This window comes from Dermacentor albipictus, chromosome 2 (genome assembly GCF_038994185.2).
Source record: "Dermacentor albipictus isolate Rhodes 1998 colony chromosome 2, USDA_Dalb.pri_finalv2, whole genome shotgun sequence".
Lineage (NCBI taxonomy): Eukaryota > Metazoa > Arthropoda > Arachnida > Ixodida > Ixodidae > Dermacentor > Dermacentor albipictus.
Genome location: NC_091822.1, coordinates 3,844,671 through 3,870,000, shown reverse-complemented (window position 1 = coordinate 3,870,000; position 25,330 = coordinate 3,844,671). Strand labels below are relative to the sequence as shown.

Here is a 25,330-nt window from a genome sequence, read left to right as displayed (position 1 = left end):
TTGATGCAAGACCATTAGCCGAAGCTTATCAGGTATGATCACCCTTGAACCCCATGTTATGCATTCTTGCTCTACTGATATCTCATCGCGACGTGAATAAAATGGTCTCAACTCTTCGGAGCTCTGCGAAGGCCAACCATTTAGAATGAAGTGCGTCACGCGAGACAAGGTGGGATCACGTCTGGTAGCTTTAGCCACGTTATCGGATTTTAATGGCATGCTGTCAAAAAGCAAGAGACACTCGGGAGGCTCGTCGGCCGCTACAATAGGCCGTGGTAGCCTGGACAAGGCATCAGCCACTTCAACGTTCCTTCCTTTCCGATATCTTAGTTTATATCTGTACGCTGCCAAAGTAATTGCCCATCTTTGCATTCGAGCTGCGGCGAGTGGAGGCACCGATTTGTCTTGGCCTAATATTCCTAGCAGTGGCTGATGGTCTGTGTGAGTGAACTCTCTTCCATACAAGTAGCGGTGAAATTTTTTTAACCCAAACATCAGTGCTAATGCTTCCCGCTCACCCTGAGCATAGTTCTTCTCAGCTGATGTAAGTGTTCTGGATGCAAACGCCACTGGTCTCTCTTGTCCCTCTGCAGTCTCATGAAAAAGAACAGCACCCAACCCATACGACGAAGCATCACACGACAGAGCAATTGGTTTCGCTACGTCGTAAAAAGTGAGCACAGTACTCTTGACAAGTAACTGCTTCGTAGCTCACTTCGTAGCTTTGTAGCTACACTCCCGGGTCCACAACCACTTTTCGCCCTTGCGCAACAGACGATACAATGGTATCAATGGTATACAATGGTATAAAGAAAGTACAAAGAAGGGCGACCAAGATGTCGTCCCCAAAAGCAAAAGTAGACCGGTTGTCATCCCGTACACCCATAAGGTAGCGCACAATTTGAAGCATGTAGCGGCAAAATATAAGGTTCCTGTGGTTTTTTCCGCCCCAAAGAAACTGGCTGGTTTGTGCGTTAAAACTGACCCCGACAATGTAAACAAAACTGACTGTAAAAAGAGACATGCAGCCCCGTTTGTTAAGTGTGCCGTGGGTGTTGTATATCAGATACCTCTCACATGTGGAAAGAAGTACATCGGACAAACCGGCCGTTGTATTAATGACCGATTAGCGGAACATAATCGCGATTTAAAAAATGGCACTGGTTCCCATCTGCCGCATCATTGTAAAGCCTGCGGAGAAGAAAGGAAGATCAAGTGTGTGGCAAGGCTGAATGAAGCAAAGGTTTTAAACAGAAGTAAGGACCAGACTGCCCGTGAACTGTTGGAGGCCTACTATATTAAAAGAAACTGTAGCGATTGTGTTAGCGCCCCATCTATCGCCATTTATAAGAATGAAACTGCTTTTTTAGATACACCGGCGTGAGATACGTGTGTACTTAACCTATCTTTATCCGCTTTATGTAAAAACCTCGTGCGCATGTGTGGTTCTTGCTGCCCATCTTTGTCCTTATATTCATTCGCATACGCGGTGAATAAACAGTTGGAAGTTGCGCCTGTCCCGTCTCGCTCGCTCTGTGTTGTGTTTTTTCGGCGCTATAACCCTCTTCTGGAAACAATGGTTCTGCCACGCAGGCAATGTTGCTTAAAAACTTTGCGTAAAAGTTTAGCATGCCTAGATAAGCCTTTAGCTCAGTTTGGCAAGTGGGCTCTGGCGCTTCCGTGACCGCCTTTATCTTTTCTTCCGTGGGATAGATACCGTCTGCGCACACAGTGCGACCTAGATAAGTCAGTGTTCTCAAAAAAAAAAAAACGACACTTCTTTCAAAGTCACGTTGTAATCATTAAGCCGCTGCAAGACTAGTTCCAACGTCTTTTGGCAGTCTGACGTTTTTTCCCCCCGACACAATGACGTCATATATGTAACATCCCACGTGCGGTATGCCCTTGAACACCTCATCCATGAAGGACTGAAAAATGGCTGGCGCGCTGGCTACCCCAAACGGTAAGCGCTGGAACTCGAAAAGTCCTATATGCGTATTAATGGTTAGCAGTGGTCTGGACTCGGAAGTAAGCGGAATCTGCTGATACGTGGATAAAAGATCCAACACACAAAACACCTTGCCACCCGCTATGGCAGAGTACAAGTCTTCCGGTCGAGGCAATGGGTAGTGGTCGGTCTTTAGCACGGGGTTAATTGTTACTTTGTAATCTCCGCACAATCTCAGCGAGCCATCTTTTTTCTGAATCACAACCACTGGCGTTGCCCAATCGCTTTGATTCACGCGGCGTATAACGCCCCTTTTTTGCAGCTTTTCCAGCTCCCTTTCTACGTTGTCTCGTAGCGCGTATGGAACGTTTCTGGCCTTGCCAAAGACTGGCGTACAGTTCTGAGTTAGAACTATCCTTGCTTCATAGTTCTTTACTACTCCGGGTTGCTTAGAAAACACCCCTGGGAACTTTTCTTTCACTGCTTTCACTTTGCTAACGTCGCTTCCAATTACAGACAACACACTTTTCCAGTCAAGTCCAAGTCTCTCGAGCCAATTTCGCCCCATCAGCAACGGGAGCCGTTTGCCGTGATCTTTGACAATGATAACTGGCAGTCGCAAAGACTGGTTTCCGGTGGAAACGAAAACGTTGCATTGCCCCTTCACTGGAATGGGTTCCCCAGTGTATGCTCTTAACGTTACTCGCGATGGCTCGCACTTGACATGAGGAAATGCGTTCAGCCTAACACTCTCAGGAATTAGGGTTACAGCAGCTCCCGTATCCATCTTCATGCAAATATCTTTCCCTTCTACATTTACTTGCACTTCATATCCAGAATGCACTGTATTAATAACTAGGTACACATCTAATTCAGAGTCACTATCAGAGCAGTCCACCACGTTCGCAGTCGTTAGTTCTCTGCGCTTACTGGGACACATCTGTAAATGTCCTATTTGTGAACAGCTGTGACACTGGACATTCTTATACCAGCAAACACTAGCGGTATGCGCTTAGCTACATCTTTCGCAGGCTCGCTTGCCGTCCTTGAACTTCCGAAGCTTCCATTTCTTTTCAATTCCCTGTCCTCTTATCGCCATGGCATGCAGCACCGCTTCCTTGCCTTCTGCCTGCAGTAACGCCGTTTGTCGCGCAGCCTGCTCCCGGTCCAAGGCTATCTTGCACGCCTTATCAAAGGTTAAATTTTCTTCAGCAAACAAGGCGAGTTGCGTTTCTTCGCGTCTTATGCCTGCCACTAATCTGTCTCGCAGTGCGTCTTGCAGGAACAGACCGAAATCGCACTTCCTTGCTAAATGCTTTAAGGCCACTATGAAGTCCTCGACGCTTTCTTGTTCTTCTTGGGCTCGCCTGTTAAATTTGCAACGTTCAGCGATGACCGAACAGCTTGGGCTATAGTGCTTCTGTAACAGCACTGTCACCTCTTGAAAGGATTTATCCCCAGGAACGGCGGGTACTAGCAAGCTTTTCAGCACCTCGTACGTTCGTGGTCCTATCACGCTCAAGAATACGGCCAGCTTCTTTTCCTCTTTGATATCGTTTGCTGTGACGAAATGCTCGAAGCGTTCTAAATAGGATTCAAAATTCTGATCCTTCTCGTCGTACTCGTCTAGCTTCCCTAGTCGCGCCATTTACAGTGAAGTGACTGTTGTCAAGAACGGCGAGTTGCGCAACAAGATTGCCACCTTGCCACCCGATTACGACAAGGGGTGCAAGACGCGCACCTCCCCCTCTCCGTCGCTGCAGCTGCGAGGCGTTCAAAGAAGCGACCTTTGCGCTGGAATCCGCCGCCTCCCTCCAGCCCCTTCGACATTGTGATGGGACGAGTTCGGTGTGTGGACAATGATTCCACGCGGAGCTGATTTGACCCGCCTGGTCAAGCTGCCGCGGGAACTACTTATTTTTGTGCTTCTCGCGGTTCGGAGTGGCTCGGAACAATGAGCGACGCGCGATCGACAACGACAGTTTCCCGGAACGGCACCCCGTGCGGTTGCCTCTGTGTACGGAATGTGTGTGCCTTTGTGTCTGTAAACTGGTCTTCAGAGCAGCTGCGAGTTGGTGATGTGTAAACGAACAGCCGCCGCGTCGTAGGACCGGCGGATCGAGTGTATAAAAACTGTGGTTGTGCGAATGTTGGACGCACTTCTCTTGGGCAGTCATGTTAGACTGAGTTAATTTCTGTAAATAAACCCCTTTTCCCTTCGTTCTCGATGAGAAGCAGTTCTTCACTTCATCAACGATCTCAGCGTAAATAAGTTGGACGACGGCATGGGCCAGCTACCTTCGAATTCATGCCGTACTCCAATCTTGGCAAAGGACCACGGACGAAGGGATTGAGCCCCCAATCCTGACAACTGGCTGACAGCGGTGAGATGGACTTTGCGACATGGTGCTGTATCTGCGGTGAGTGCTTGGTTTGTGCTTTGACTCTCTAGGCTTCATTTTGTGGTTGTTCTGTTTAGAACAGAAGGGAAGCTAGATTGTTGTGTGTTAGCTAGGTTGTGTTTTCCTAGCTAGATTTAGAGAGCAGAATCAAGGCAGTAAAGCAGCAGTCATGGAGTTAAGGACACTGCTGAGAGACGAGTTGTTGATTGTTGGTGAGGAACTGGGCCTAGATGTACGCAAGGAAATGCTCAAATCGGAATTATTGGAGCTAATTTCCAATCAGGCCAGTGAGCAAGATATTGAAATGGGATTGGAACTTCTCAAAAAGAGAGAGAAACGGGAAAAAGAAAGAGAAGAACGAGAGAGAGAGGAACGGGATAGAGAGAGAGAGGAACGCGATAAAGAAAGGGAGGAACGCGATAAAGATCGCGAGTTAAGAAAAATGCAACTGGAACTTGAAAGCAAACGTTTGGAGATGTCTCAAGGAAGTGAAGGCGCTCTGGGACGATCAAGTGAGGCAGAATCGTACCGCATGGACAGGCTATTAAAGCCATTTGAGGTCGGGACCGACATAGGCTTGTTCCTAAGCAATTTTGAAAGGACTTGCGAGAAGATGAACTTCGGCCCGAGTACATGGCCACAGCGGTTGCTGTCTATGTTGCCGTGTGAGGCGGCGGAAGTAATCGCCAGATTGAGTGTGCAGGATGCATATGATTATGCAAAAGTTAAGGCTAGTCTCCTGAAGAAATACCGCCTTTCAGCCGAAGCTTTTCGGCAAAGGTTTAGGAGCACAGGCAAGAAAGATAGCGAGGGCTATCCGGAGTTTGCATATAGCTTAAAGGCCAACCTAGTCGAGTGGCTTAAAAGCGCGGAAGCGTACGACAGCAGAGACATGATCATTGAATGCATGTGTCTAGAGCAGTTTTACAAAACCATCCCCCAAGCTGTGAAACTGTGGGTGCAAGACAGAGGTAATGTAAACACTGTGGAAAGGGCGGCTGAATTAGCCGAAGAGTACGCAACCCGTAGAAAGTTGAACGCCGAGGAGGGAAACTGGGACGGTCGAAATGGACCGCGGAAACCATTTCCGTTCAAAAAGGGTGCGCAAACGAGACGATCAGAGCCTGTAGACATGGCGGAAAAGCCCGCAGAAAAGAGCGAGGAGAAACTTAACGGAGAAACCACACAAAAAGAACAGAAAAGAAAATTCGAATCTGTTAGACCAATTCGCTGTTACAAATGCCACAAACTGGGACATATAGCTGTAAACTGCGAGAAGCCTAGCGTAGTTTTTTCCTACGTGGAGGAAAAGGATGAGAATATGGAACTTTTAAGTCCATATCTCCACGACCTGCAAGTTAATGGAAAACCATGCCGAGTGCTAAGAGACAGTGCCGCCACGCTGGACATTGTCCATCCGTCCTACGTGATGGTAGATGACTTCACCGGAGAAGTAGCATGGATAAAACAGGTTGTAGAAGAACACAGCGTGTGTCTGCCCATGGCCAAAGTCAAAATCAGTGGACCATTCGGGGAGCTAGAGACTGAGGCTGCAGTTTCCAAATTTTTGTCACTGCAGTATCCCTACATCTTTTCGAATCGCTCGAATCAGTTACTGCGTGACAGAGGGCTCAAACTGGGAGAGGGCATAGTACAGGCATTGACCAGAGGCCAAGCTCGTAAGATCGCGGCGCTTTCGGCTGAAAATGCTCAAGCTCCTACAGCTGAAGCAGAAAAGGGGATAGCTTCAATACCCGAATCCGAGCTAGGCCCGAGGGACAAAAGAACAGTTGAGGAGAGCCTGCCAGTTGACCAGCTCAATGAGAGCGTAGCACTAGAGTGTCAGAGTTCTAGCCTGCAGGAAGAGCATGCAGACGCGCTCACAAGCGAGACAGGGTCGTTATTATCACCGGCCTCAAAGAACTTTGATCAACTCTTACGCGTGGATAGAGAGTCACTGGCAGCTGAGCAAAAGAATGATGAGAGCTTAGCTAAATTACGTGACACAGCTAAAGAAGGCGTTGCTAGGCGCAACGTAACGATACATGAGAAAGGAGGTTTGTTGTATCGGCATTACAGAGATCGAAAGGGTAGGATTTTAGATCAGTTAGTCATACCTACTAAGTATAGGGAGGACCTTTTGAGTCTTTGTCATGGAAATGGGTGGTCCGGCCACCTAAGCATAAACAAATCAAAGGAAAGATTGCTTATGGAATACTACTGGCCTGGCTGTTTCAAAGATGTAGAAAACTTTGTAAGATCATGCGACGCCTGCCAGCGTTCTGGTAAACCAGGAGAGACTTGGAAAGCTCCACTGAAGGTAGTGCCCTTAATAACAGAGCCTTTCAGACGGCTTGTAATAGACACGGTAGGGCCTCTTCCAAAAACAAAATCAGGCTACAGGTACTTGTTTACCATGCTGTGTCCGGCTACCAAGTTTCCAGAAGCAATCCCTTTGAAAGAGCTCAGCTCCACTGAAGTAGTAGACGCGCTTTTGACAGTGTTTGCACGAGTTGGGTTTCCAGCCGAAATTCAGGCAGATCAAGGGTCAGTATTCACGAGCGCACTGACTTCCACATTCTTGCAAAAGTGCGGGGTAAAGTTAATACACAGTTCTGTCTATCACCCTCAGTCAAACAGTGTAGAGAGGTGGCATTCGGTGCTTAAGCGAGTTTTGCGTGCGCTCTGTTACGAGCACAAGGAGGACTGGGAGAACTGTCTGCCGGCAACTTTGTTTGCTTTGCGAACGGTTCCACATGAAGCGACAGGGTTCTCACCAGCAGAACTAGTGTATGGGAGGACACTCCGTTCTCCACTAAGAATGTTAAGAGAGATGTGGGAGGAAAGAGGGGAGAGTCCAACCGTGGTTGAATACGTGCTAAATTTACTGGAACGGCTAAGCGCAACCCAAGAACTAGTCGGAAAGAACATGGCACTAGCTCAAAAGAACGCCAAATTCTATTACGACAAGAATGCGAGGCTTCGTACGTTTAACGCCGGAGACCAGGTAATGATCCTCAAACCTTCAAGAAAGAACAAGCTTGAAGTTCACTGGGACGGGCCCGTTAAAGTGTTGCACAAACTTTCAGAAACTAACTATGCTTTGAGAATGCCCGGTCGCAGGAAGGAAGTGAGGATATATCACTGTAATTTGATGAAGCCGTATGTAGAGCGGAGCGGAGTCGTTAACTATACTGTCAAAGAGCCGGATGGCATTGGTACCAAGTTTAAGGAGTATAGGGCAACCTCCAACTCTGAAATCGGCCTAGAAGAAGTAGTAGAACACTCGGTAAGCTCGCATGCTCTAAGACCCGAGCAACTAGATGAGCTAAAAGGGGTGTTAGGGGAATTTCTCGACAGATTCAGCAATCGGCCGGGTAGAACCAAACTGATAACGCATGAAATTGGGCTGACCTCTACCGAACCAGTAAGATCAAAACCTTACAAAGTGTCTCCAAGACAGAGAGAGATTATGGAGGCAGAGATACAGCGCATGCTAGAGTTGGGAGTTATTGAGCCCGCTGAGAGTGACTACACGTCACCGCTAATACTCGTAGAAACCCCTAACAAGGACCCTCGTCCGTGTGTTGACTACAGGAAGTTAAATGCGATCACTAGGGATCAGCTGTACCCGATACCCAACATTGAGGAACGAATTGAAAGAGTTAGCGCTGCTAAATACATTTCAACTATAGATCTCGTGCGGGGGTACTGGCAAGTTCCCCTTTCAGAAAGTGCCAGCCGCTATGCTGCATTCATCTCGCCTGTAGGCACTTTTCGCCCTCTCGCACTCAGCTTCGGGCTGAAGAACGCGCCGTTTAGCTTCTCTAAGTTAATGGATATTGTCCTAAAAGACTTGCAGGAGTTCGCCTTACCTTATCTTGATGATGTAGCCATTTTTTCGGACAGCTGGGAACAACACGTATAGCACCTCAAACAGGTGTTCTCACGGTTGAGGGAAGCCGGCTTAACGATGAAAGCGGAAAAGTGTAGGTTTGGTTGTTCGCAGGTTACTTATCTGGACCATGTTGTTGGTCAGGGCATGAGACGGCCGGCTGAGCTGAAAATAGCTACGATTGGAGATTTTTCTCAGCCGCGCACGAAAACGGACGTTCGTTCATTTTTGGGACTTGTGGGGTACTATCAACGGTACATTCCGAATTACTCGCAATTGGCAAGTCCATTAACAGACGCCCTCCGAAAGGGAGCACCGAGTAACGTACTCTGGGATAAGGACAAAGAGAACGCTTTCCAAAGTTTGAAAACGCTATTGGTTTCTCGCCCTGTGCTTCGCGCGCCAGACTACACAAAGGAATTCATAGTTCAATGCGACGCAAGCGACAGAGGTATGGGCGTGGTACTTAGTCAAGTCGGCGACGATAACGAGGAGCATCCTATCCTCTACGCCAGCCGTAAACTAAATGTAAGAGAGGAAGCCTACAGCGCTTCAGAGAAGGAATGCGCTTGTTTGGTTTGGGCCGCCCAGAAGTTGTCGTGTTACTTGTACGGAGCGAAGTTCATCTTCGAGACCGACCACTGTCCTCTGACGTGGCTCAATCAAATGTCACACAAAAACGGCCGCTTGCTCCGATGGAGCCTCACTCTCCAAGAGTACAACTTCTCCGTTAGATATAAGAAGGGAAAGTTGCATAGCAATGCGGATGGTTTGAGCAGGCTAATTTGAATTCTGCGTTTGAGGGTCCCGCCTAAATTTTAGGGTTACTAGTGTTAATTTTATTAAGCGAAGAAGATCCCCTCTCATTTAGCAGGATTCCCTCCATTGATTGCTGAATTTGTCAGCAGGAATTTGCTTCAGAAATTGGCATAGTGAAATGCAGCATTTTTTTTTGTTTCTGCACTTATGTTGTTGTTTTTTTTGAAGCCTAGCGAGTCTAAAGTGAGAGCCAATGCACGTCATCTCGGCGCAGAGCCGTGTTGTGGGGTTCATTTTGCAGTTGCCTGTCCTTGTTGGATGTTTTGGGGCGGTGACATCAATGCACAGGTGGTCGCTGCGAGCCAAGACATCAATCCCCCCCCTGACCAGCAGCCGTTCTCTTCCTGCCTAGCGGTTGTCAGCGCTAGACAGTCGAGACTTTTCGGGCCATGGAGGCGCTGTCAAGAACGGCGAGTTGCGCAACAAGATTGCCACCTTGCCACCCGATTACGACAAGGGGTGCAAGACGCGCACCTCCCCCTCTCCGTCGCTGCAGCTGCGAGGCGTTCAAAGAAGCGACCTTTGCGCTGGAATCCGCCGCCTCCCTCCAGCCCCTTCGACATTGTGATGGGACGAGTTCGGTGTGTGGACAATGATTCCACGCGGAGCTGATTTGACCCGCCTGGTCAAGCTGCCGCGGGAACTACTTATTTTTGTGCTTCTCACGGTTCGGAGTGGCTCGGAACAATGAGCGACGCGCGATCGACAACGACAGTTTCCCTGAACGGCACCCCGTGCGGTTGCCTCTGTGTACGGAATGTGTGTGCCTTTGTGTCTGTAAACTGGTCTTCAGAGCAGCTGCGAGTTGGTGATGTGTAAACGAACAGCCGCCGCGTCGTAGGACCGGCGGATCGAGTGTATAAAAACTGTGGTTGTGCGAATGTTGGACGCACTTCTCTTGGGCAGTCATGTTAGACTGGTTCACTTCTCTCATGCAGTCATGTGGGACTGTTACTCTTTTTCTCAAGCAGTCATGTTAGACTGAGTTAATTTCTGTAAATAAACCCCTTTTCCCTTCGTTCTCGATGAGAAGCAGTTCTTCACTTCATCAACGATCTCAGCGTAAATAAGTTGGACGACGGCATGGGCCAGCTACCTTCGAATTCATGCCGTACTCCAATCTTGGCAAAGGACCACGGACGAAGGGATTGAGCCCCCAATCCTGACACTGTGTACTTATCGGTTCGCTTTTCCCGATGACTGCGTTGGCTCGTTGCTGTGGTACCGACGATTTCATCCGTTCCGGGTCATGGCTGCCGCCGCTTTCCTTTCCATGGATGTCGCCTGCCGATCGTCTGTGGTACTGCTTCCGTACTGAGCTAGTGGAAGCGGGCGGATCCCATCTTCGTCGCCAGTGTAATAAAGCGAACAGGCAGCATTCCAACAAGCAAAAGGATGACCGTTTATTTCAAAGTGCACTTATATATATATATATATATATATATATATATATATATATATATATATATATATATACAAGGGATCACGTGATCCGTACAAAAGAAATGCGCGCACTTGCTGCGCAGTGATATGCGACGTCACGCTATAACACTCGGTCCGCCCATGAGGGTCCAGGTCCTTCCTGGATGCGCGTCCGAGATTGGGAACGCCCCCTTGGAGCGGGGAGGTCCTCTGGAGTGGGAGCGGTCCCTGAAGCGAGACCGGGGGCGCCCTCTGGAGAGGATGCGTTGACGATCCGCTGGAGTCAGCGAACGCGCACGTCCAGGCGCGCTTGTCAAGCTGGAGTCACGTTAACGAACTTCCTGGGCCGCCTGTGACATCTTGGATCGCCTGCGCCGTCGTCGTCTTTGTCGTACTATGTAGGGCAGCTGGAATCGCTGCTTGCACTTGCGGTCCGCAGTGAGGTGAGGACCCCCGCAGATGGAACGCTTTGGCGTGCACTGATGATCTTCGACTGGGGAGGCTACACCGCATCCCCTGCATTTCTTCCTGCTTGGGTTCGGGCACATATCAACTCGATGTCCCAAATCGCCACAGTTGTAACACACTTCCACTTGACTTCTGTATAGCGTGCAGGGCAGCATGCCCGCGCCACACATGACGTAGTTCGGCACTCTCATACAGTAGTCTTGATCCGTCTCAGTTCGAGCGCTTTCGGATTCCGACGGTTGACAATCATTGTCCGCAGCTGAACGTCGCTGAAGTCGGCGTCGACCCCGCGAACGACTCCTTTGCATGTGTTGTCCGAGGCGGCTAAATCAGCTGCCACATCGTACTTGCCTTCCCTGAGGTGTATCTGCTAAACGGACGCGTAGGCACGCGCGTTCTTCCTCACCGGCGTAGAAACGACCAGAATGTTCTGAGCAGCGTTGGCGCAGATGATGTCTTCACCCACTTCGTCCGGAGCTAAGGCCGCCGCCATGGCCAAAGCTTGGGCTAATCGAATCGTACTGACTTTCTTAACGTCGAGGCCTCCTCTTGGTCTGACGATGATGCGTATATGGTCCCGAGACATTTTTGGGAGTCTTGAGGCGTTCACGATCTGCTTCATCGCGCTCGGTTGGGTGGCCGTGCTGGCCGTCGACTTCGGCGTCTCCGGTCGAGCCTTCTTGTTTCTGCCCACTGCTGTGGGTCCAGCCCGGGCAATTTGCTTCGGCGGGGTCGATCTCGACCCCTTCCACCATCTTAACTTCAGGCATTTCGCCCCACAAGGCCGAGTAGGCCGTGGCTTACCACGGACGCCGCGCCGACGCTGGGCTGCGTCCGGTAGGGTGAGCCGACGAACACCTTGGTCGGTAGTTCAAAGTCTCTCAAATTGTCGAAAAGCTCACCTATCGACAAGAGTCCGGTATGAGCTGGTTTCTTGCTACATACTGCGTTGAATGATGCACAACTTCAACTTTCCAGGATTTGGTAAAAAAAACTGGCTGTGGCTTAGCTAAGGTTAAGCCCAGGATGCGAAGCATACTAGCCTTTATTTTAACGCGACAGCGTTAAGGAGCTCGTGTCGCAGAGAAGCCGGTGTCGTCGGCGTCGGCTCAGGCGTGCGGCGCTTGCTCAGGCGCACATTTCGTTGTCGCGCCGAACGCTGCGTTGCTCGACGCTCACCGCGTCCGATGCGGGGCGCGTAGTCGCTGCGCCGTAGCAAAGCCACCTAGCAACAGTCTCTGTAGCACGCCGCAACCTTCGCTTCTCATTCCAACGAGCAGCTCTGTCTCCAGGAGGCATCTCACCTCGTGAGTGTCTAGCAGAGGCAAGCGCAGCTGCTTATATACCGCCGCGACGCCGCGAGCGACGGAGGGAGTTGGAGCCCCGTTTCTCCTCTGTCGTGACGTCACGGTGTCACGTGGTGAGCCTTGAAGGCGACGCCGCGAGCGACGGCGCGAGTTGGAGCCCCGTTTCTCCTCTGTCGTGACGTCACGGTGTCACGTGGTATTGAAGGCGACACCGCCGCGCCTGAGGAGCTGGGTTGAGCTCTAGTAATATGCTTCGCATATAATTCACCAAAATCATTTGAAGAAGCAGGAGCCGATGATTGCGCGTCCGCACTACTCGGCGCCCCCTGGCGTTTTTCGAAGTAGCCAGTAAATGGGAAATATACCGAGAGAAAATATATGGTTCAAATTCTGGAAACCTGCCACGAGTAACTACTTACGAGGAAAAAACGAAATCAGGAAAGAAACAATTCATGATTACTCAAAGGGAAGCTCATTACTTTTCGAAGCGAGGTCGACATTCCTTAGAACACGCACCTATAAAGCGAGATATAAAAAGGAAGAAGAAGCATGTGGCTGCTGCAGTAAAGCTAGGGAAATGATGGAGCATGTTTTACTAGAATGTGAAGATATCTGCCCAGCAGTCGATTTAGGCACCACTGGCGCCCTTGAAGCCCTTGGGTTCAGCGAGAGCATGGGGAAGGTAAACATGTGGCGAGACTTTCGGAAGACTTTTCCTACAGGATAAGAGAAATAAGGAAGACATTGTGGGGCACATCAGCTGATGAAAGGAAATACGGATCCAAAGTGAAACAAATTTTTGATAAACTAAGCGTGAATTGCTGTGGTCAGCCAGCTGCTGGGAATCATTTCGATAAGGATTACCTCCGCCCTCGTGTTGCCCAACTGCAATTTGTGCTCTTGAAAGGAACACTTCTTTGCAACTAGGACCGCCAGGCCGAGTTTGCCCTCTCCGGTTGCCGAGATAGCCCGGTAACCTGGAAATGACGAAATTTCAGTTCTAGTTTCCTGTAGTAATATAACATGTCGTTTGTTCGACTGTGTCGCGATAAATTGCTGCAGTGGGGCCTTTCGCCCTGAAAACTGGCGCAGTTCCACTGCCATATGATAAATTCTTTAGTGTGGCCCGCTATTGCTAAGGCTTGAGATGGCCTCTAGGACGCTAAAGTGAAACTAATTTTTGATAAACTAAGCGTGGATGCCGTCATGTTCGGGTGGAACGAAACTACTGATTCACGCTATAAGTTAAGCAAAAGGGCTAATTGACGGCAGAAGCATGACGCACTGTCACTAAAAGTACTTGATGTAAACTGCAGAAGTGTCGTAAACAAAGTTACTGAGCTAGATGCATTGTTGTTGACCCATAGCATTGATGTAGCCATCCTCACTGAAACGTGGTTAAACGAGTCCATTTATGACAGTGAATTTGTGCCCGCTGGATACAGCGTACATAGAAAAGACCGCGAGAGTTAGGGTGGTGGGGTGGCTATTCTTTTCAACAAAAGACATGAAAAAAAAAATGCCTGATGTGCCTGGTGTCGAGGCTGTCTTTTGCAAAGTGTACTGTGGTAACGCCAGGTATGTTATAGGCGCTATATACAGGCCTCCTGGTTCTGATGTTGGCATCCTCAAAAACTTAAGAAAGTATCTAGACACTGTCAGGATTGGGGCTCAATCCCATCGCTCGTGATCCGTTGTCAATATTAGAGTCGGGCATGAATTAGAAGGTAACTGGCCTATGCAGACGTCCAACTTATCCACGCTGAGGACGTTGATGAAGGGAAGGACTGCTTCTCATCGAGAACGAGGAATAAGGGTTTATTTACAGTATTTATATCAGTCTAACATGACTGTTTGAGAAAGTACTTCAGTCTAACATGACTGCTTGAGAGAGAGTGACCTGAGCAGCCGCACAACAGCGGTTATTAAACACTCGGGTCCTCTCCCGATACAACGTGACGCGAACGTTCGTTTAGTCATCGCAAACTAGCCGCCTCTCCGCGGCACGGTTTACACACGCACACGCATACACATAGGTGCGAAGGTCCGGAGCCGACGTCAGAGGGTCCCCGTAGAACTCGGAGCCGTTCCGGGTAGCGCGTTGTCCTGCGTCCCGGTCGGTGCGTGGGAAGGAGCGTCCGTCGGCTTTTCCGCGGCAACTCGCGCACCCGTAGCAGATCAGGTCCGCGTTGGGGCGTTTGGTAACAATAGTTGGCCCGCCGAACTCATTCCGTCACAGCGGCGATGAGGCTAGAGGTTGGCGGCGGTTTCAGCACCAAGCCTGCTTCATCGAACGCATCCTAGCTGAAGCGACGGAGAGTGGGGGATGCGCGTCTTGTTCCCCGACACAAAGTCGATTTAGTCACGCCGCGGCTAGAGGTTGGCGTCGACGCTCCCGGAATGTTGCCTCCATAGTTGTAACTGGGTGGCGAACTTGCACTGCAGCTGGCCGTTTTTAACAACACACAAGTCAGGCTTGGGGACAAAATAATCCTATCAGGCGATTTCAACCTGCCCGAGGTGGATTGGTCAACATTCACAGCCCGAAGCCGAAATGATAATCACTGTGAAATACTGATAGATATGGCATTCGCGTTCGACTTACTGCAAGTAGTTCAAAATTCGCAACTTTCACGTACGGTGGCGCCGTCATGCGGCGGCGGCCGGAAATAATCGAAAGATTATACTCGCCGCTGGCTGCCGCCCGTTCGTGTAGCGTATTGGTGTTGTCTACGCTTTTCCTTCCCTTTGGTTGATGTTTTAACGCGTTCAAAGCTCCCGTGGGATCCTGAAGGACACTTAACATGCTCAGAATGAGCAAACATAGAAGTAACCGTATTTGCTGCGTGCCGCAATGGGTGCCGAGTGGTAGTTATGCGGTTGGTGATGTGAGCCTTCACTCATTCCCACCGGCTGCGTCCATGAAGAAGAAATTGATTATTAAGCTGCAGATCGGCAAAGGTTTCACAGAAGCGATGAAGGTTTGCAGTGCGCACTTCATGCCGGAGGACTTTTTTTTTTGGAATACGACAGATGAGTGACAATTCCGAGCACTTGAAATCACGAATAGACGCACGTCCATAAAGACGCAGGCATAGACCTATATTATGTGCAGTGAAAGAAATAACGCGCAATTTTAACTCATATGTGTTGTAGGATGATTGATGCTTGCGTTCTTGCCACTCATGCCCTTGCGGCTACGTTGGAGCGCAAACATTCTCCCTGAAGCCTTGTACCTGCTTCAAAATTTCTTGTTCTTGTTCATACATTCGTGCTTTGCAACGCCGGCTTGACATTCCACCATTTTCGAACAGAGAGACGAGTTTCTCATTAGTGCATCGAAGCAAAGTGACTCAGGCGTAGAGGGACCTGGAATTCGTACCTCGTCTGCCACTTCGATGCGCGGTTGCAACGTTTGCACAGGTGCGCATGACTGCACTCGTAAAGTAACAAATCCTAGTCCAACAAGCGCTAAACTACTGTTCAGTGTTTGCGTAGTGAACCCTCAGCTGATCTGCGTGTATATTATTTTATAAAGATAACTGGAAGAATGAAGCGATCATTACCGCGGACCAGTAAATGTCGGCAATGTATCGCTTGATCTGTCTATAGGCAAGACGCGGTAGGACTCATGCAGGCTGTAAAACTACCGTAAGACTGTAGCTCGCACAGCACGCATAAAGCGCAATAACCAAATTGCAAGGGTGAACGGTTATCGTATTAGCTCGCGAAAGCAGTCAGATATGGTTTTTTGTTTACTTATGACGTTCAACATACAGTTTTGTGAACACAGGCAGGGATAACTAGACAAGAAATTTTCGCACACAAAACGCTGCTTTAGGGCTGCTTTTCACGCCGTCGATGTAAATGACTTCGGTCGCGCGACACCAGGAAGGTTTTTTTTTTCTCGACACGGCGGCTTATTCAAGCGGTCTAAGTAGCAACTTGCAGAGAGCACCACACCGTATAAAAGTTCATGGTACCCACTCAAAGAGGTCAAATTAATAGAATAGCAAATAAAAAGCACGGTCACTTCTCTTAATAACACCGTCGCGGTAAAACTGAAACCACAGCTCATGTGGCTTGCTTCGAAGTCGCGAAGTTTTTATGCAAAGGCCTTCAACAGTCACAGACGTCGACGTGCACGCTTTTATGCCGCAACACACAAGATGATCAGCGAAGCTGGCTTCGAATCCCGGGTTCTGCTCGCCCAATATGAGCCATTACGCAGCCTAACGACAGCGGGCGTGTAAATTGAAGAGGCATTTCAGCATGACGACGCGAAACAACATGCCACTGAGCAAGACGACCGCAGCACTGCACCGACTGCTCTAGTTCCTAATCTCTCGGACAGCCATGTTGGATTTAAGGTGGCGCCCCCTATAGGCCGTGAAAGTTGCGAATTACACCAGGATTCAGGGTAACTCAAAGTCCATACTCGACTTGTTTTTTGTAAGTGGTTCAATTACAGCCGAAACTTCCTGTGAGGTAATACCTGGTATTTCGGACCATTCGTCTTCCGCGCTTGTCATTCCAAGGAAGGCGTCGTCATTCTCGTCATCTTGCGGCGGCGGGTCAATGGGGGCGCGTGATAGGCAATCGGCATCGGAGTGTTTTCGTCCGGACTTGTAGGTTACAGTGATGTCGTATTCTTGTAGTCTGAGACTCCACCGCGCCAGTCGTCCTGAAGGATCCTTTATATTCGTTAGCCATCACAACGCGTGATGGTCGCTGACGACTTTGAATAGCCTGCCATAAAGATAAGGGCGAAATTTCGCTGTAGCCCAAACGATGGCGAGGCATTCCTTTTCGGTCGTAGAATAGTTGCCTTCCGCTTTTGACAGCGACCGGCTGGCGTAAGCTATCACCTGTTCGACTCCGCTTCTCCTCTGGACTAGAACGGCAGCGAGGTCTATAGGCTACTGGCGTCAGTACGGATTTCTGTTTCGGCGTACTCGTTGAAGTGCGCAAGTACGGGCGGCGACTGCATGCGTCGTTTGAGTTCTTCAAATGCGTCGGCCATCGGCATTTCCCACTTGAACTCAACGTCACATTTAGTTAGACGTGTCAACGGCTCAGCGATGCATGAAAAGTCCTTGACAAAGCACCTGTAGTAGGCACACATGCCAAGGAATCTACGCACTGCCTTCTTGTCGATGTGTTGCGGGAACTGTGCGATGGCAGCTGTCTTTTGTGGGTCTGGACGGACACCAGATTTACTGATTCCGTGGCCTAAGAACAGAAGCTCATCGTAAGCGAAGCGGCATTTTTCCGGCTTCAGAGTGAGCCCTGATGACTTGATGGCCTCTAGTACTGTCGCAAGCCGCCTGAGATTATCGTCAAAATTTCCGGTGAAGACGACGACTTCATCCAAGTAAACGAGACAGGTCTGCCACTTCAATCCTGCTAATATCGTGTCCATGACGCGCTGGAACGTTGCAGGCGCCGAGCACAGTCCGAATGGCATAACCTTGAACTCGTAGAGGCCGTCTGGGGTGATGAAGGCCGTCTTTTCGCGATCTCTTTCGTCGACTTCTGTTTGCCAATAGCCAGACTTGAGGTCCATCGACGAGAAGTATTTAGCGTTGCAGAGCCGATCCAATGCTTCGTCTATTCGTGGTAGGAGGTATACGTCCTTCTTCGTGATCTTGTTCAGACGACGATAATCGACGCAGAAACGTAGGGTTCCGTCCTTTTTCTTCACCAAGACTGCAGGAGATTCCCACGGGCTTTTGGACGGCTGGATGATGTCGTCGCGCAGCATTTCGTTGACTAGCCTTATAGCCTCACGTTCTCGTGTAGAAACTCGATAGGGGCTCTGGCGGAGTGGTCGAGCACACTCTTCGGTTATTATGCGATGCTTTGCGACTGGCGTTTGTCAAATCCTTGATGACGTCGAAAAGCATTCTTTGTATCGTCGAAGTAAGCTTCTCAGCTGTTGTTGCTTAATCATGGGGAGACTTGGATTTATGTCGAAGTCTGGTTCGGGAACTACGGTCGTCGGGGTACATGCGGCAGAATCCGAGAGGACAAACGCATTGCTGGTTTCCAGAATTTCCTCGATGTATGCGATCGTCGTGCCCTTGTTGATGTGCTTGAACTCCTGGCTGAAGTTTGTCAGCAACACTTTCGTGTTTCCTCCGTGCAGTCGAGCGATTCCTCTAGCGACGCGAATTTCACGGTCGAGCAGTAGACGTTGGTCGCCTTCGATGACGCCTTCTACGTCAGCAGGTATTTCTGTGCCGACCGAAATAACAATGCTCGAGTGAGGCGGGATGCTCAGTTGATCTTCGAGCACACTCAAGGCGTGGTGACTACGAGAGCTCCCCGGCGGTATCGCTTGATCTTCCGACAGCGTTATCGATTTTGACTTCAGGTCTATGATTGCTACTTGGTTCAGGAAGTCCATGCCGAGAATGACGTCTCGTGAACACTGCTGGAGGATAACGAAGGTGGCTGGGTAAGTCCGGTCATGAACGGTAATTCTTGCCGTGCAGATTCCAGTCGGCGTAATGAGGTGTCCTCCAGCGGTTCGAATGTGAGGGCCTTCCCATGCAGTTTTAACTTTCTTCAACTGGGCGGCAATGTGTCCGCTCATTACGGAGTAATCGGCCCCTGGCGGTAACTGCGTGGCCGTCGAGAAGCACGTCGAGGTCGGTGGTTCTTTGTCTGGCGTTGCAGCTAGGTCTCGGCGTCGGATCACGGCTGCGTCGTGTTGAACTGAAGCTGAAACGTCGCGTCGTCAGGTCGTCTTTCGTCGTCGTATTTTTGCTTCCAGATTTCGTCGGGATGGCGGTGTGTCGTCGTTGTTATGTCGTCGAGGTAGTTTCTTCGGTGTCTTCGTCGGCGGCGGAGGATCTTCGTCAGTTCAACGAACAGCAACCGCACCTCCATCGGTTGCTGCTTTTAGTTTTCCGGATATGGGCTCGCTGACCGGCCCCGGGCTGGGCCAGTGTATGGTCGGCGCTGCGGCGACAGGTAGCGGCCTGGTGATTTGCGAACGCGACGGTCGTCGAGAGCTCCACTGAGTAGCGGCGAGGTAGTCGGCGATGTCACGAGGGCGTTCACCTTGCTGCGGGCGCGGAGCGTTCACGGCGAAACCTCGCAGGCCCATCTCCCGGTATGGGCATCGTTGGTTTACGTTACCCGCTTCTCCGCAGTGGTAGCAGAGCGGGCGGGGGTCGGGAGCGCGCCAAACGTCTGTCTTCCTCGGGTAGCTGCGCTGGGCGACGGGTGGGCGTGCTGGCGGCGGCGGCGTAGGTCATCGCTTCTGGCTGCGGATGCGGTAATTGAGGTTGCACCTCAGGAACTCCCAGCGATCGCTGGACTTCTTCTTTGACAATTTCGGCAATTGAGGCCACTTGAGGTTGCGATGAAGGGAAGATCTTCTGAAGCTCCTCTCGTACAACTGCCCTGATGTTCTCGCGTAGGTCGTCGGTGGCCAGTGACTGAATTCCGGCGTAGTTTGTCGAGTTCGTGCGGCAGTCGAATTGCCGGTTTCGCATCTTGAGTGTCTTCTCGATGCTGGTGGCCTCGCGAAGAAACTCGTCGACGGTCTTCGGTGGGCTTCGTACCACTCCGGCAAAAAAGTTCCTCCTTCACACCACGCATGAGTAGGCGGACTTTCTTCTCCTCGGGCATTTCAGGGTCGGCATGGCGGAATAGATGGCCCATTTCCTCCGTGAAGATCGCGGTTGTCTCATTAGGTAGCTGCACCCGGGTTTCTAATAGCCCTTGGGCTCGTTCTCGGTGCACGACGCTTGTGGATGTCTGCAGGAAGCCGCTTCGGAACATCTCCCAGGTCGTTAAGGTGGCTTCTCGGTTCTCGAACGACGTCTTGGCCGCGTCTTGCAATGCGAAGAAGACATGTCGCTGTTTGTCGTCGCTGTTCCAGTTGTTAAATGTAGCGACTCTCTCATACGTCTCAAGCCAGCTTTCCGGGTCCTCAAACGTTGAACCGCAGAACGTCCGAGGCTCCCTGGGCTGCTGCAGCACGACGGGGGACGCTGGGGCTGCCATTGGGGTGGACTTGGTGCAATCTTCCTGGTCGTCTCAGGCAAAAGTCCGTACTCCGGGGGTAGTAATTGCAGCCTGCGGCTACCTCACTGGTTCTTGGCGACGTTGGTGTTGCCTTCCACGTGAAGGCTTGGCGGGTCACGGTTTTGGGGGGGCGTCTGGTACATGAACGCAAAGCACCTCCACCAGATGTCATGTGGTCGTGACGTCAAAGGATGCAGTAGCAATACTGTGAAAGACAAAACTAGCTTTTATTGGGCGAACCTGTGCCCACAAAACAACAGGCTACATTTAAGGTACAACGAGAGCGGCGAACACAGTCGGCGATCGGCGAAAATTTGATCAACGGGTCAAGCGCGTCGGCTTTTATACATCAATCGTCGAATGTTCCAGACTAATCGCTGGGACCCGCACGCCTTCCACAAAGTTCTACATTATTCACGTCGCGCACACATGCAATCAGATTACACAAGTTTCGGTCTCAGACAGTGGATGGAATCATTGATAACATTCCAGAAACTTCCCACATATGCAAGCGTGTCCTGCGCTGTACGATAACATTTGTTAGGCGGTGAAACGTGTCGCCCGATAAAGACAAGTACACGTGTCAATATGTTGTAGTGCGTGCACAATGACATGGACCTAAATTCAAGAGAACTGCTTCTTGGCCTAGTTGGTATTTGCTGAAAGACATATTTGGCACAAATAAGACACATGCATAATGGAAGACTCATTGACACGGAGAAGGAGGACACGGGCGGCAATTGTGTCATTGTGTCTTCCTTTGTGTGTGTTTGTCTTATTTGCAGCAAATATGTCTGTCGACATGAACGTGAAAGGCACATAAGACGTAATACTGGGTGGTATCTCACGTGGCTTCATTGCAAGGGCGGCGCCAGGGGGGGCACAAGGAGGCGTCACCTCCTCCCCCCCCCCCCCCAATTTACACCTGCCCCACCTCCGGAGTGAGAATTTTACGGACATAGTCCTTGCTCAAGCTTTTTGCCAAGCACTATGCATGCGACATCGAAAGCGTTGAAGTGAAGTGCAAGTTGTTTAAACGGAGCTTCTTCAGCGCATAGAAGCCAAAAGGAAGTGCAAGATTGAGACACTGCTGCGATTGGTGACTGTCTCGGGAGAATATAAGCTAACCTTCGAAGAACTGCACAAGCTAGGAGTTATCGCCCTGGCAATACTGGCATCATCATCATCTTGCAAGCACATGTTTTCGTGCCTTCAAAGATTGAAGACTTATCTTGGCAGCAACATGAGAAATAACCGTCTGAGTGACTTAGCTGTGCCTGCGGTCGAGTGATCTCTTGTCAATAAGATAGATCTTAAGTGCGCTGTCAGCATGGTTGATGTTGCGCACCTCTAATCGACGTATACGTCTGCACTAGTATGCCGGTATAATGATACCCCGTCGTATCTCTGCGGCACGGGTATAGGACCGACACCTATACCAGTATTAGAACACTCGCTTTACCATCGAATAATTAAATACTGTCACAGCGCAGGCATTGGCATCTGTGGTTGTGACAAAACCTTCCCTGTTATCACTTTGAAAGACACTCCAAATAGGGTGCTGTTCCAGGCCATGTCGGTGGCATAACTTCATAACTTGTGTAGTGAACAGTCTAATAGTCGGAGAGCTGTTATGTGCATTTGTGAAACCTGCTGTACTGTATGGCCAAATGTCACATTGAGTTAAATTCCTGTTGTGTGCTCAATTTTTGCAGTTCTCTCCTCCCTTCTATTTGTTCTTGTTATTCTTTTCCCATGTACCCTTTTCGTTATTCTTTTTCCCATTTCCAGCGCTTAGGATTACCAATCGGCGCCACAAAAGTGTATTAATTTTTTTTTTTATTCTAGCGCATCTTTACCAAAGTTGGAATTGATATGCATATTGCTTAGTGGTGTTAGTCCTCTCTCCTTTTGTGAAATTACTCTGCTGAAGCTATATTGTGATCTAGTTAACTGATCGTATTTTATTTTTGCTGAGTACCTGTTCTTTTCTTTAATTCTGTTTTTTACGTATGTGCTGTACCATGTATCACATAAATTTTCATTTTCTTAGCAGAAGCCCTGCTGTGTAAATACGCTAAATTTTAATTTAAATCTTACTGTGATGCTAGAATAGCTTATTCCCACTGATGGGTTTAGATGGCCTTCAGCCCAGTTAAACATAGTCAAAACACAACGCCTAAGTTCCCCGCTTCCCTGCTCCCCTGAAGGAACTCGCTTGTCGTGGGAGCCCTCCCTGTCGAAAAATTCTGACGCCACCCCTGCTACTATGCCCATTTTGTTTTTGAAGGCCTGTCTACCAAGCGTCCAGTTGCAGGGGTCAGTCTATCACAGGTAGTTTTGTACCATGCATGAATTCACCAAGCTAACGTACATTATGTTCTGCAAAAGAACGTGCATTGCAATATATTGCTGTCGTTTCTCACTTGTGCAGCTCCTCCGGCTAGGCCAGCGTGTGCTAGGCCGCCGGATGTTTCGGGCACTAATGCGGAACACCTTCTACGGCCACTTTGTGGGTGGCGAGTCGGCATCATCCATCCAGCCCCTCCTGCAGCGCCTCCGGTCCTTTGGCGTCAAGGCCATCCTCGACTACAGTGCCGAGGAGGACCTCTCCGAGCAGGAGGCCAGAGAGGCTGAGATGGCGTATGGGATGGCCAACCTCTGCGTGCATTAACCTGCGAATACCGGTGTTTTCTGGGGAACGAGGTGTCCACCTAGGACACAGTACGATCAGTGACAAATAGGGAAAAAAATATCACCTAGAGAGAATGAGAGAGCATAGGAGCACAGGGCTGATGTTGAAAAATGCAGACTTCCACTCACTTGGATTGATGGGCCATGAGGAGGAAAATTCACGGGGTGAGATTGCTCCCTCCAGTTGCACCTGAAAAGAGTCATTGCAGCAGCGAGTGCAGCTGACAAACATGTGTACTATCTCGTTCAGTATGAGCTGCAACACACTGCTGTTGGTCATCTGTTTTCCTTGTGGAGGAACTGGCCCACCATGCAGCTATTGCTTGATTATGAAAAAAAAAACTAGAGAGAGGAAAACAGAGAATAGTTGCGAATCTAAAGCAGGGGTGCGCCACGATGACGCATGCTGCTCCTAAGGACGTCTGTGCTGCTCACAGGGCCAGTGAATTATTGCTCCACGAAGCAGATAGATGACATTGCAGGAATGGAAAATTGCTTTCCTCTTTTTCTCAAGAGCACCGTTGTGGCCACGGCTGCTGCATTGCAGCTCATATTTAATGTATAGTATATGCACAGATAGATGTAACACAGGAGAAGCCACATGTGAAAGGTTATTTGGGTGATAACCAGTCAACATCTTGCACAGACTCCCAAATGTTCAGTGGTGCACATTGCCCAGTGCTACAGAATTACTGGAGTGTAGCCGAATAAGCGCAAATTGTAAGTTCAGTACGATTTTGGAATTGTCTTGTAGGACAGTAGAATGAAGCCTTGACGTCTTTTCTCCCCAAAAATATTTTTCTACTGAAGCTGAAAAAAAAAACACAATTTACGTGTTTCACGCAATATTTGTGTTGAGTCAACTATTGTCCATATGCATTAGCGTTTTGTTCAAGGGCCTATTTGGCTACAGTCCTGCATAGATAATGACGAAGCACAGCTCAATAGAATAAACTAGTGCAGTTGTTTGAAAATGCATAAATTAAATAAGCAGTGCTTAAAGTAAGTTTAGCTGTTTCTTGACAAGTATTCAGTGCTGGCCACTTACGCATAATGTGGCTGAATGAATATGTAGAAGAAATCGTACGTGAGTAGTAGCTAAAATTTTTACTGGAGTTCCTTTACATAGAACCACATGGTATTGGGATTAAGCATGCTCTTGGCAACAAATGGCTCAGCACACAGCAGTGTGAACATACAAAAAAGGGTGTTTATTGCTACAAGTAGCTGCTTCACGATGAAGATACGCAGAGGAATGAAAACATTCTTACCGCACAAGAATACTGAGCGAGTGTTTGCCCATACCCAATACGGTCGCCTAAGTCATTTGCGAGTTCGCTTCTGCATACAGGAGTGCGTACACTTGAGAGAAATTGATCACATTTGCTTCCAAATACTCACAGTATAACTAGAGGGAACTCTGGCGCTGCGATCATTCAACCATCATGGGAATGATGGGAAGCACAGGCTTCGGATTGGCCTTCTGTTGACTGGCGAACTAGTCTATAAGTATTTTTGGCAGTTTTGGTAGAGTGTACTAGATTGGGAGAGTGGGTCCAACGAAAGCTCCGCGCTGAGGCATTTTTTTATTGAAAATCCAGATGGCGCCACCGTCGCCTTCTTCTGGACGCCACGCCTCCGCCTGTCGGCAGCGTCAGAGCGTGCCGAACAAAAGCACGGCCGCGGTCGAGCACAGTGTTGCAGTTGCGTTCGACAATGACCATGCCTAGATTACCCGGAGCCACGCAGTCAGATGGATCGTGTTTGCAGTTTGGTTTCCTTTTTAATACTTATGTGCATGTTTCACTGTGTAATATGAGATAACGAAATGCAGAGCTCATGTTCCAAAGAAATGGGGATCATGTGCAGTAATTGGATGACGTACAGGAATAAATGAACTGTGTGGCATAATTAGGGGTGAATAAAATAAAAATTGGTAAACCTTTGTTTTCTTCCTTTCTCAAGGCGATATCTTGAATGCTAACAAAATTTCCCTGATGCCTGAATAACGGCAGCAATTTGACATTTAGGGAGCATGTGGGTCACATTATTCGTTACGTGCAGCATTTTTTTTTGTAGCTTCATTGTGTGTTTTGAAAATATTTACGGAATAGTTTTCTTAACTATTTTTATGCGTCATATGCCTGAGATATAGTTGGTTTTCCAGATCCCCTGGGTGAATAAAGAAAAACACATTTTTTATATTTGCTTAGATTAGGGAGCATGTTATAGGTTGTCTATGTCTTCGAGCTCGTGCAGATTTCCATTGTCACGTGCCTCCAATGTCAGTGACGGTTCAACTGAGAGCGGGAGGGTTCTCTTTGATGACCAGCCT

At 49.3% G+C, this 25,330-nt stretch overlaps 2 protein-coding genes across 2 annotated transcripts in view; one reads left to right on the top strand and one right to left on the bottom strand.

Moving 5' to 3' along the window:
- Positions 1-25,330, top strand: part of LOC139055854 (proline dehydrogenase 1, mitochondrial-like) — a 370,252-nt gene that overhangs the window by 181,830 nt on the left and 163,092 nt on the right. Inside the window, exon 3 of the mRNA XM_070533417.1 lies at positions 22,736-22,944. Within this exon, the coding sequence (XP_070389518.1) occupies positions 22,736-22,944 (209 nt within the window). The remainder of the gene's footprint in view (positions 1-22,735; positions 22,945-25,330) is intronic.
- Positions 1,839-3,608, bottom strand: LOC135912165 (uncharacterized). The gene has a single exon (XM_070533419.1). It carries the CDS (start codon positions 3,594-3,596, stop codon positions 2,961-2,963), a length of 636 nt encoding a protein of 211 aa, XP_070389520.1. The 5' UTR covers positions 3,597-3,608; the 3' UTR covers positions 1,839-2,960.